Below are 13,854 nucleotides of genomic sequence, written 5' to 3' on the forward strand. Positions count from 1 at the left end.
TTAGTGGAGGAAGGGAGCTGGGTAGAGTAGGAGAGGGAGACAGGAGTTGGCAGGGCCTCTCCTCACAGCCATGTGTTCTGTGTCGAGGAGGTTGAGAAGACCCCTAGGCAAGTCACGGAATCTCAGGCAGGCCAGACAGAAAGAGAAGAAGCCTAGAGAGCAGGCTCACTGCTCGCGTGGAAGAGAGACGCAAATCCTCCTGCTTCTTCCTCCACTGCCTCGGAGAGTGGCCTGTTTTTTCTGCCACAGTCAGAATGACAGACAGAGGGGACAGGAGAGACAGACTGCACTGCAGGTGGGTGGAGAAGGATAGATAGAGGGAGCTAGAGAAGGAAGCCGAGAAAGTTGTTGTTCAGTGGGTACATGCAGCTCCAACCTCCCCACAACAGAACACACCACGCTGGGTGATTCATGTGGGGGGGGGGGGGGGTCATTCTGATCTCATGTTCTATCATCCATCTTCCTCGGCTCTGCTAGGTGTTAATGAGCCCATAAATCCCTGGCCATATGGGAACCGTCTCTGGGTGCAGGACAGGAGAACACAACAGGAGGGAGGCATTGGCTCTGTGGAGGCTGAGCAGTGATTACGGAGTCTCAGGCGGGCCTGGAGGGGAGGCCCATGGTTGATCGGTGGAACACCCTAGCAGTAGATAGCTCTATTAAACATTCCTATGGAGGGATGTCCCTGTGACATGACACAGCTTTTAGCTATGTGTATATGCAGAGCACACAAACACAAAGGGGCATAGAAATATATGTCCAATATGTATCCAAGATGGCATAGCAGTGGGATGTCTGTTTTGATTGTCTTGTCCCGTCCCATGTATATACAGTATATCATTTTTCTTCGTATATATTTCGTATATTTTTTTTATCTCAATTTCCATCTACGGACTGAACATACTCTCCTGTAACCCGCCACAACCAATGTGGTATGGATCTGCTATTTTTATATTTTAAAACCGGAACCCCCTTCAGAAGCTAGCCAGCTAACTTGCTAGTAGTCAGTTAGCCACTGCTAGCGGTCATTACCATTAACTCGGACATCTGCCAGCCTCAGCCCGGTCAATTCCTGCCAGTCTGCACAGCGCGATATCAACACAGAGCATATCGGACTGCTTTTTCCATACCACATGGATTTCTACCGCAAGCTCTATACCTTTACACCGGATCATAGCAGCTAGCTAGCTGCTATCCGAGTGGCTACTCCTGGCTAACGTCTCTGTCACGAAGCATGCACCAGTTAGCCTGGAGCTAGCCTCGAGCTAGGCCCATCTCCCTGCTAGCCGAAGAGATCCATCAGAAAATTCCTGGACTTCAATTACCTCTTTTGCCAATTGGCCTGGACCCTTTGTTGCCGACACAGAGCCGTCTGCTAGCAGTCTGAATCGCCGTGCCTCCAGCTCGCCTAGCTACTCACTGGACCCTATGATCACTCGGCTACACATGCCTCTCCCTAATGTCAATATGCCTTGTCTATCGCTGTTTTGGTTTGTGATTTTTGTCTTATTTCACTGTAGAGCCTCCAGCCCTGCTCAATATGCCTTAGCTAGCCCTTTTGTTCCACTCCCCACACATGCGGTGACCTCACCTGGCTTAAATGGTGCCTCCAGAGACAAAACCTCTCATCGTCACTCAATGCCTAGGCTTACCTCCACTGTACTCAGATCCTACCATACCCTTGTCTGTACATTATGCCTTGAACCTGTTCTTTCGCGCCCAGAAATCTGCTCCTTTTACCAGTTCTTTTAGCCTTTAGCTATACTCTTATCAAATCAAATTTATTTATATAGCCCTTCGTACATCAGCTGATATCTCAAAGTGCTGTACAGAAACACAGCCTAAAACCCCAAACAGCAAGCAATGCAGGTGTAGAAGCACGGTTGCTAGGAAAAACTCCCTAGAAAGGCCGAAACCTAGGAAGAAACCTAGAGAGGAACCAGGCTATGAGGGGTGGCCAGTCCTCTTCTGGCTGTGCCGGGTGGAGATTATAACAGAACATGGCCAAGATGTTCAAATGTTCATAAATGACCAGCATGGTCAAATAATAATAATCACAGTAGTTGTCAAGGGTGCAGCAAGTCAGCACCTCAGTAGTAAATGTCAGTTGGCTTTTCATAGCCGATCATTAAGAGTATCTCTACCGCTCCTGCGGTCTCTAGAGAGTTGAAAACAGCAGGTCTGGGACAGGTAGCACGTCCGGTGAACAGGTCAGGGTTCCATAGCCGCAGGCAGAACAGTTGAAACTGGAGCAGCAACACGGCCAGGTGGACTGGGGACAGCACTCCTCCTCCTCCGTTCCTCTGGTGATGTAGAGGTTAACCCAGGCCCTGCAGCCCCAAGCATCACTCCTATTCCCCAGGCGCTCTCATTTATTCTGTAACCGTAAAAGCATTGGTTTCATGCATGTTAACATTAGAAGCCTCCTCCCTAAGTTTGTTTTATTCACACTCCGCCAACCCTGATGTCCTAGCCGTGTCTGAATCCTGGCTAAGGCCACCAAAAATCCAGAAATTTCCACCCCTAACTATAACATTTTCCGACAAGATAGAACTGCCAAAGGGGGCGGAGTTGCAATCTACTGCAGAGATAGCCTGTAGAGTTCTGTCATACTATCCAGGTCTGTGCCCAAACTCGAGATTCTACTTTTAAAAATCCACCTTTCCAGAAACAAGTCTTTCACCATTGCTGCTTGTTATATACCGCCTTCAACACCCAGCTGTGCCCTAGACACCTTATGTGAATTGATCGCCCCCCATCTATCTTCAGAGTTCGTACTGTTAGGTGACCTAAATTGGGACATGCTTAACACCCCGTCCGTCCTACAATCTAAGCTAGATGCCCTCAATCTCCCCAAAATTATCAAGGAACCTACCAGGTACAACCCTAAATCCGTAACCATGGGCAACCTCTAAGATATCATCCTGACAAACTTGCCCTCTAAATACACCTCTGCTGTCTTCAACCAGGATCTCAGCGATCACTGCCTGCATACGCTATGGGTCCGCGGTCAAACGACCACCCCTCATCACTGTCAAATGCTCCCTAAAACACTTCAGCGAGCAGGCCTTTCTAATCGACCTGGCCCGGGAATCCTGGAAGGATATTGACCTCATCCCGTCAGTAGAGGATGCCTGGTTGCTCTTAAACAGTGCTTTCCTCTCCATCTTAAATAAGCATGCACCATTCATAAAATGTAGAACTAAGAACAGATATAGCTAAGTAGAACTAAGAACAGATATAGCTAAGCTAAGGCTAGCTTTTTCAAACAGAAATTTGGTTCCTGTAGCACAAATTCCAAAAAGTTTTGGGACACTGTAAAGTCCATGGAGAATAAAAGCACCTCCTCCCAGCTGCCCACTGCACTGAGGATAGGAAACACTGTCACCACCGATAAATCTACGATAATCAATCATTTCAATAAGACTTTTTCTACGGCTGGCCACGCTTTCCACCTGGCTACCCCTACCCCGGCCAACATCTGTTATAGACCTATATCCATCCTGCCATGCCTTTCTAAAATCTTTGAAAGCCAAGTTAATAAATAGATCACCGACCATTTTGAAACCCACTGTACCTTCTCCACTATGCAATCTGGTTTCCAAGCTGGTCATGGGTGCACTAAACGATATCATAACCATCAATGATAAGACAGTACTGTGCAGCCGTCTTCATCGACCTGGCCAAGGATTTCGACTGTCAATCACCGCATTCTTAAAATCGGAAAACTAAATAGCCTTGGCTTCTCAAATGACTGCATCGCCTGGTTCACCTACTTCTCAGATATAGTTCAGTGTGTCAAATCGGAGGGCCTGTTGTCCGGACCTCTGGCAGTCTCTATGGGGGTGCCACAGGGTTCAATTCTCGGGCCGACTTCTTTTCTCTGTATATATCAATGATGTCGCTCTTGCTCCTGGTGATTCTCTGATCCACCTCTACGCAGACGACACCATTCTGCATACATCTGGCCCTTCTTCAAGTGCTAGTTTTACTAGGTGCATGCTCTTCAACCGATTGCTGCCCGCACCCTCCCACCGGACCAGCATCACATCTCTGGACGGTTCTGACTTAGAATATGTGGACAACTACAAATACCTAGGTGTCTGGCTAGACTGTAAACTCTCCTTCCAGACTCACATTAAGCATCTCCAATCCAAAATTATATCTAGAACCGGCTTCCTATTTCGCAAAACAAAGCCTCCTTCACTCATGCTGCCAAACATACCCTCGTAAAACTGACTATTCTACCGATCATTGACTTCGGCGATGTCATTTACAAAATAGCCTCCAACACTCTACTCAGCAAATTGGATGTAGTCTATCACAGTGCCATCCGTTTTGTCACCAAAGCCCCATATACTACCCACCACTGCGACCTGTATGCTCTCGTTGGCTGGCCCTCACTACATATCAGTCGCCAAACCCCCTGGCTCCAGGTCCGCTGTAAAGCCCCGCCTTATCTCAGCTCACTGGTCACCATAGCAACACCCACCCATAGCACGCGCTCCAGCAGGTATATTGCACTGGTCATCCCTAAAACCAACACCTCCTTTGACCGCCTTTCCTTCCAGTTCTCTGCTGCCAATGACTGGAACGAACTGCAAAAATCACTGAAGCTGGAGTCTTATATCTCCCTCTCTAACTTTAAGCATCAGCTGTCAGAGCAGCTTACCGATCACTGTACACGTACACAGCCAATCTGTAAATAGCACACCCAACTACCTCATCCCCATATTATTACTTACCCTCATGCTCTTTTGCACCCCAGTATCTCTGCTTGCACATCATCATCTGCACATCTATCACTCCAGTATTAATGCTAAATTGTAATTATTTCGCCTCTATGACCCATTTATTGCCTACCTCCCTCTACTCTTTTACATTTGCACACACTGTACATTGATTTTTCAATTTTTATTTTCTATTGTGTTATTGACTGTACGTTTGTTTATGTGTAACTCTGTGTTGTTGTTGTTTTGTCGTTGCTTTATCTTGGCCAGGTCGCAGTTGTAAATGAGAACTTGATCTCAACTGGCCTACCTGGTTAAATAAAAGGTGAAATAAAAAATAAATATATGCACACATAAGCAAACACACACACCCACTTCTCCTTCATTCCGCACACCGTCCCAGCATGTGTGCGGTCCTAACAAGATGACTTACCGACACAGTTGTCACAAAGGCTGCAGTGAGAGGCACGCGGTGGTCTGAAGATCTTACAGGTGAAGCAGTACTTGAGCTTGACCGTCTGCCCATTGATGACCACCTCTCTCGTCCTGGGGGGCGGCCGGTAACCCGAACTTGAACCGTTGGCTACGTCTGTCAGGGAGAAGAAGTGGGTATCATTAGCCTCAAATCGCATGGATATTAAATTTGGCAAACAATACGCTGCAATCCTAGCCTCATTCATTGTCATGCCAAATGATGCTATTGAAGAGTTGGCTAGTTACACAGTATGGGAGGAGGGCAGTACTATCCAGCACAGAGCTGGCACTGTAGAGCGGTACAGGAAGTTAAGTCAAAATGGAACTGTGACTGTCAAGTAGACCTATTGGTTCGTATAGTACTGGTCATGATAAAAGCAGAAGTGAAAAGCCTTTTAAAATATGTTGGTTCATTCATGCTTGGCTCTGAAAGCAGAAAGAGCCAGAGAAGTCTCACTGCTTAGCACCTTCTCTCATGACGTCACACTGTGACTGTCCTAACCTGCTCAGAGCAACATGCCCTTCTCTCTGGTCGCAATGAATGTCTCAGCTGGAGAAAACCCAATTTGGCAAGCAAACTGGTTGTTTTCGCCACAGAGATGCATGCTTTTCTCCTCAGAGTGGTGTCAAACAGCTTTCTAACAGAGAGGATGATTGACATGAGCGGAGATGTTGTTGGGCGGATGATTATGGTAATTTGAAAAGCACAAAAGGTATAACCATTACTGCCATGCTCGTTTCTGTAGCTCTCTTTTGTGTGTGTGTGTGTGTGTGTGCAGATCATGGTGTGCCTCTGAGCCCAGTGGCAGAGCTGGAGTGGTGTGTATGTGTGTGTGTACGCAACTCAAAAGCACATGGGTCTCTTTTCAGCCCATGTTCAGTGCGATCAACGCAGCCTCATCATCCTCTCCTCCTCTGTACAGAAGAGGGATAGAGTCAAACACAGAGAGAGTGAATGAGCAGGAGGAGAATTAGTATCTCAACATCCATCAAAGAACGCTTCCAACAGCGAGAGTAGAAAGCCCAGAAGAAGTTGCTGAGCTGAACTGCATACCATTCATACTCCGTGTGGTACAATCACACACGCTGTAATGTATTGAGCTCAATAAAGAGAGCCCGCTCATCATTATTCTATTGATACACGGGTTGATAATATTCTAAAGAACTCCTGTCATTCTTCACTAGGGTTATTGTGTTGACGTCTATAGATGGGATGGCTGACAACGTCACGAATATTTTAAATGATGCGCACGCATCGGTGGCCAGAAGGCGTGCTTTATTAGGATTCTGAACGGTCAGATAGCTAGCAACAATGACAAGCTGCCATGTGGGGAATCATAGGTGGCTCGTTTCAGTTTGTATTTTATTATTGATACCATGTCTTTGTGTCATGTCTATGCTAATATGGCAAAAAATAACTAGCTAGCTAACCAAATCAAATGTTATTTGTCACATGCCAGGTTTATACAACCTTGCAGTGAAATGCTTACTTACAAGCCCTTAACCAACAATGCAGTTAAGAAAAAATACTGTAAAAAAAATAATAATAACAATAGCGAGGCTATATACAGGGGGTACCGGTACAGAGTCAATGTGCGGGGTACCGGTTAGTCGAGGTAATTGAGGTAATATGTACATGTAGGTAGAGTTATTAAAGTGACTATGCATAGATAATAAATGGAGAGTAGCAGTGGAGTAAAAGAGGGGGCGATGCGTTGAGAGGGAGGTTGTTGTCCTGGCACCAAACGGCCAGGTCTCTGACCTTCCTATAGGCTAGGCTGTCTTGTCGTTGTCAGTGATCAGGCCACTGTTGTGTCATTGGCAAACTTAATGATGGTCTTGGGAGTCGTGCCTGGCTGTGCAGTCATAAGTGAACCGGGAGTACAGGAAGGGACTGAGCACGCACCCCTGAGTGCCCCCCGTGTTGAGGATCAACGTGGTGTATGTGTTGTTACCTCCCCTTACCACCTGGGGGCAGCCCATCAGGAAGTCCAGGATCCAGTTGCTGAGGGAGGTGTTTAGTCCCAGGGTCCTTAGCTTAGTGATGAGCTTTGAGGGCACTATGGTGTTGAACGCTGAGCTGTAGTCAATGAATAGCATTCTCACATAGGTGTTCCTTTTGTCCAGGTGTGAAAGGGCAGTGTGGAGTGCAATAGAGACTGCATCATCTATGGATCTGTTGGGGTGGTATGCAAATTGGAGTGGGTCTAGGGTTTCTGAGATAATGGTGTTGATGTGAGCCATGACCAGCCTTTCAAAGCACTTCATGGCTACAGACGTGAGTGCTTTGGGTCGGTAGTCATTTAGGCAGGTTACCTTAGTAACTATGGTGGTCTGCTTGAAACATGTTGGTATTACACTCAGACAGGGAGAGGTTGAAAATGTCAGTGACGACACTTGCCAGTTGGTCACAGCAATCTCGGAGTACACGTCCTGGTAATCTGTCTGGCCCTGCGGCCTTGTGAATATTGACCTGTTTAAAGATACATCGGCTACGGAGAGCGTGATCGCAGTCGTCCGGAACAGCCGAAGCCCTCATGCATGTTTCAGCGTTACTTGCCTCAAAGCGAGCATAGAAGTAATTTAGCTCGTCTGGTAGGCTTGTATCACTGGGCAGCTCGCAACTGTGCTTCCCTTTGTAGTCTGTAATAATTTGCAAGCCCTGCCTCATCCGACGAGCGTTGGAGCCGGTGTTGTACGATTCAATCTTAGTCCTGTATTGACACTTTTCCTGTGTGATGGTTCGTCGGACGGCATAGCGGGATTTCTTTTAAGCTTCCGGGTTAGAGTCCCGCTCCTTGAAAGTGGCAGATCTACCCTTTAGCTCAGTGCGGATGTTTCCTGTAATTCATGGCTTCTGGTATGTACGTACGGTCACTGTGGGGACAACGTCATCGATGCCCTTATTGATGAAGCCAGTGACTGATGTGGTGTACTCCTCAATGCCATGGGAAGAATCACGGAACATATTCCAGTATGTGCTAGCTAAACAGTCCTGTAGCTTAGCATCTGCTTCATCTGACCGAGTCACTGGTGCTTCCTCTAGTTTTTGCTTGTAAGCAGGAATCACAACGATAGAATTATGATCAGATTTGCCAAATGGAGGGCGAGCTTTGTACGCGTCTCTGTGTGTGGAGTAAAGGTGGTCTAGAGTTTTTTCCACTCTGTTTGAACATTGAACATGCTGATAGAAATTAGGTAAAACGGATGAGTTTTCCTGCATTAAAATCCCCGGCCACTAGGAGCACCGCCTCTGGGTGAGAGTTTTCCTGTTTACTTATGGCCGTATACAGCTCATTGAGTGTGGTCTTTGTGCCAGCATCGGTTTGTAGTGGTATGTAGACAGCTATGAAAAATACAGATAAAAACTCTTAGTAAATAGTGTGGTCTACAGCTTAACATGAGATACTCTACCTCAGGCGAGCAAAACCGCGAGACTTCCTTAGATTTCGTGCACCAGTTGTTTACAAATATACATAGACCGACACCCCTTCTCTTACCAGAGGCCGCTATTCTATCCTGCCGAAAAAGCTTAAAACCCATCAGCTGTATGTTATTCATGTCGTCGTTCAGCCACGACTCGGTGAAGCATAAGATATTACAGTTTTTAATGTCCCGTCGGTAGGATATACGTGATCGTATAACCAACAACTGTAATGATGTATTTGAGAGACAAGTGCTTACTGTGCAAATGTATTTATGTTTTAAATAAAGATTGAGACAAAAATATACACGGAGTGTACAACACATTAAGAACACCTGCTCTTTCCATGACAGACTGCCCATGTCGATCCAGGTGAAAGATATGATCACTTATTGATCCACTTCAATCAATGTAAATAAAGGGGAGGAGACAGGTTCAAAAATGATTTTTAAGCCTTGAGACATGGATAGTGTGTGTGCCATTCAGAGGATGAATGGGCAAGACAAAATATTTAAGTGCCTTTGAACGGGGTATGGTAGTAGGTGCCAGGCGCAACGATTTGTGTCAAGAACTGCAACGCTGCTGGGTTTTTCATTATCAACAGTTTCCTGTGTGTATCAAGAACAATCCACCACCCAAAGAACATCTAGCCAACTTGACACAACTGTGGGAAGAATGCTGGAATGCTTTTGACACCTTGTAGAGGCCATGTCCCGAGGAATTGAAGCTGATCTGAGGGCAAAAGATGGGGGGGTGCAACTCAATATTAGGAAAGTGTTCTTAATATTTGGTGTACTCAGTGTAGTTTACATGTTTTCAACATTCTAAGCCAACTGCGTCCGTTTGAGGCAATCAAGTCGCCACTAAAATGAGAAAAGCATTGCAGCATAATGATTATGAAAATCACATCTAGCCTTACAAACATTAAAATCTCCCTAGTTCTCTGTGAGCACAACACCATCGTCTGTGAAGAACAACTAATGAAATGTTAATGGAAAGACTGGGCATGGAGCCCAGACTACTGCTACCGCTTCTCACATTCATTACGCTTTCCTTTCAGTCACCTAGACCACCAGCATCAACTGGAAAACCACTGGCCAGCTACCACTGTATCAACATGTAGTGTAAGATGAAAGATTAACCTACAAACAAGGACAGCTAACAGTAAGTATAGCTGTGAGGTTGACCATGCGGTAGGATTTTAACAGTGAGGAGGCATACAAGGAAGATGTGATTTATCTTGCCCATAGTGAGGCTTTTATTAACAAACATGAAGATACTAAGCCGGCGACTGTACAAGTATTTACAAAAACAAATAAAACAGGACGATGAACAAAAAGTAGGTCTAATCAACTCATAAGAACCCAGGCTAAATAATTGCCTGTTAACCCGTTACCCGTCTGAGGTGCTCACTTCCGCTCCGCTCTGACACAACTTCTAGTTAACTGTATGTTCACACTTCAAACTAGAGGTCGACCGATTATGATTTTTCAACGCCGATACCGATTAATGGAGGATCAAAAAAAATCAGATACCGATTAAAATCGGCCTATATATATATATATATATATATATATATATATATATATATATATATATTTTTTTTTATACAGTGGGGAGAACAAGTATTTGATAACCTGCAAAATCGGCAGTGTTTCCTACTTACAAAGCATGTAGAGGTCTGTAATTTTTATCATAGGTACACTTCAACTGTGAGAGACGGAATCTAAAACAAAAATCCAGAAAATCACATTGTATAATTTTTAAGTAATTAATTTGCATTTTATTGCATGACATAAGTATTTGATCACCTACCAACCAGTAAGAATTCCGGCTCTCACAGACCTGTTCGTTTTTTTTTAAGAAGCCCTCCTGTTCTCCACTCATTACCTGTATTAACTGTACCTGTTTGAACTCGTTACCTGTATAAAAGATACCTGTCCACACACTCAATCAAACAGACTCCAACCTTTCCACAATGGCCAAGACCAGAGAGCTGTGTAAGGACATCAGGGATAAATTGTAGACCTGCACAAGACTGGGATGGGCTACAGGACAATAGGCAAGCAGCTTGGTGAAAAGGCAACAACTGTTGGCGCAATTATTAGAAAATGGAAGAAGTTCAAGATGACGGTCAATCACCCTCGGTCTGGGGCTCCATGCAAGATCTCACCTCGTGTGGCATCAATGATCATGAGGAAGGTGAGGGATCAGACCAGAACTACACGGCAGGACCTGGTCAATGACCTGACCTGAGAGCTGGGACCACAGTCTCAAAGAAAACCATTAGTAACACACTACGCCGTCATGGATTAAAATCCTGCAGCGCACGCAAGGTACCCATGCTCAAGCCAGCGCATGTCCAGGCCCGTCTGAAGTTTGCCAATGACCATCTGGATGATCCAGAGGAGGAATTGGAGAATGTCATGTGGTCTGATGAGACAAAAATAGAGCTTTTTGGTCTGAACTCCACTCGCCGTGTTTGGAGGAAGAAGAAGGATGAGTACAACCCCAAGAACACCATCCCAACCGTGAAGCATGGAGGTGGAAACATCATTCTTTGGGGATGCTTTTCTGCAAAGGGGACAGGACGATTGCATCGTATTGAGGGGAGGATGGATGGGGCCATGTATCGCGAGATCTTGGCCAACAACCTCCTTCCCTCAGTAAGAGCATTGAAGATGGGTCGTGGCTGGGTCTTCCAGCATGACAACGACCCGAAACACACAGCCAGGGCAACTAAGGAGTGGCTCCGTAAGAAGCATCTCAAGGTCCTGGAGTGGCCTAGCCAGTCTACAGACCTGAACCCAATAGAAACTCTTTGGAGGTAGCTGAAAGTCCGTATTGCCCAGCGACAGCCCCGAAACCTGAAGGATCTGGAGAAGGTCTGTATGGAGGAGTGGGCCAAAATCCCTGCTGCAGTGTGTGCAAACCTGGTCAAGAACTACAGGAAACGTATGATCTCTGTAATTGCAAACAAAGGTTTCTGTACCAAATATTAACTTCTGCTTTTCTGATGTATCAAATACTTATGTCATGCAATAAAATGCAAATGAATTACTTAAAAATCATACAATGTGATTTTCTGGATTTTTGTTTTAGATTCCGTCTCTCACAGTTGAAGTGTACCTATGATAAAAATTACAGACCTCTACATGCTTTGTAAGTAGGGAAAAAAATGCAAAATCGGTAGTGTATCCAATACTTATTCCCCCCACTGTATATATAAATAATATATATATAAATAATATATATATATAAATAGGCTTTTTTATCTGCTTATATATATATATATATATATTTGTAACAATGACAATTACAACAATACTGAATGAACAATGAACACTTTTATTTTAACTTAATATAATACATAAAATCTATTTAGTCTCAAATAAATAATGAAACATGTTCAATTTGGTTTAAATAATGCAAAAACACAGTGTTGGAGAAGAAAGTAAAAGTGCAATATGTGCCATGTAAAAAATAAGTTTAAAGTTGTAGTTATTATAGGAATGATGACGCGTTGACTATTTCTCTCTATACCATTTGTATTTCATATACCTTTGACTATTGGATGTTCTTATAGGCACTTTAGTATTGCCAGCCTAATCTCGGGAGTTGATAGGCTTTAAGTCATAAACTGAGCTGTGCTTCAAGCATTGCTAAGAGCTGCTGGCAAAACACAGTAAAGTGCTGTTTGAATGAATGCTTATGAACCTGCTGCTGCCTACCACCGCTCAGTCAGACTGCTCTATCAAATATCAAATCATGGACTTAATTCTAATAAAATAAACACAGAAATACGAGCCTTTGGTCATTAATATAGTCAAATTCGGAAACTATCATTTCGAAAACAAAAGTTATTATTTCAGTGAAATACGGAACTGTTCCGTATTTTATCGAACGGGTGGCAACCCTAAGTCTAAATATTGCTGTTACATTGCACAACCTTCAATGTTACGTCCTAATTATGTAAAATTCTGGCAGTTCGCACCGAGCCAGGTGGCCCAAACTGCTGCATATACCCTGACTCTGCTTGCACTGAATGCAAGAGAAGTGACACAATTTCCCTTGTTAATATTGCCTGCTAACATTAATTTCTTTTAACTAAATATGCAGATTTAAAAAATATATACTTCTGTGTATTGATTTTAAGAAAGGCATTGATGTTTAAGTTAGGTACATTTTTCGAGAATGCGCTTTTGTTAAATCATCACCCGTTCGGCAAAGTTGAAGTAGGCTGTGATTCGATGATAAATTATCAGGCAACGCATTGATTATATGCAACGCAGGATTATATGCAACCTCCCCCAGAAAACTAGCAGAAAATACCAGATTTCACAGTTTTGATCTAGGCCAGTTTGGATCTAGGATGGAGCTGGAAGGAGGACGGTAGTGATAAGAGGGGTTGATGAGGGCAGTGGTACAGCTAACCAGCACACAGAGAGGCATACAGTAGGAGAGACTAAAGGAGGATTCAATGTCGGCCAAAGCGTCTGCCCGGCACAGGCCCATCTCGACGGGGTATAAAGAGAACGTAATTGCTATCCTGCAGGGATAGGGAGGTGATAGGTAGAGGATGAGAACAGGGCATGAGCAGACGGACCTTCACTCACTAACAACACAACAGAACACGTACCTCCGGCTTAATAAGACCATGACCTGAGACACCGGACTTAAGATTCTGGACTTTAAACGACACAAAGAGAAGGGTAGCCTTCATACAAGTGCTTACTTCTGTACGTCAAGTCAACATAACAATAGGCTATTATTAGGTCCATTATTTTCACACCCCTGGGGAGCAAGCCAAACACTCCAGACCCCATCTCATCTTGACAGGCCATCCCTCCATATTTCAGACTGTGTGTGTGTGTCGGCCACACTCAGGTCAGACTGTTCTCTCTTCAGGGGACTCCAGGGCTTGGCACCACTCAGGCAAGGGTCCCAACGAGCCCCCGTAAGACTGTCAATCTGGATAAGTTTGTCAGTCTGTGTGCCCTAGGCAGTTGGTGTCAACTTAAATCCTCAGGAAGACTGCTTTAAAAAGCAGACTATCTATATGGTGGATGCCTTCTGTGACTGTGCCTTTCACATCAGTGCAGATGAGGGACAAGGAGAAGACACCCTGCTATTTGTGACTATGTATGAGCATTCTCTGTACAGGACAGGATGTCCCAGCAGCTGCTGTTGGTTCCTGTACGTCTGTCTGCATGATGAGAGGTAATG

General features: G+C 44.8%; 1 protein-coding gene across 5 annotated transcripts in view; it reads right to left on the reverse strand.

Moving 5' to 3' along the window:
- The window catches only part of LOC139530679 (palmitoyltransferase ZDHHC14-like), a 94,081-nt gene that overhangs the window by 22,353 nt on the left and 57,874 nt on the right, over positions 1 to 13,854 (reverse strand). For all 5 annotated transcript variants that reach the window (XM_071327296.1, XM_071327294.1, XM_071327291.1 and 2 more), the window contains one exon: positions 5,164 to 5,319. In XM_071327296.1, coding sequence (XP_071183397.1) covers positions 5,164 to 5,319 — 156 coding nt within the window. The remainder of the gene's footprint in view (positions 1 to 5,163; positions 5,320 to 13,854) is intronic.

The sequence above is a fragment of the Salvelinus alpinus genome, chromosome 9 (assembly GCF_045679555.1).
Source record: "Salvelinus alpinus chromosome 9, SLU_Salpinus.1, whole genome shotgun sequence".
Classification (NCBI taxonomy): domain Eukaryota; kingdom Metazoa; phylum Chordata; class Actinopteri; order Salmoniformes; family Salmonidae; genus Salvelinus; species Salvelinus alpinus.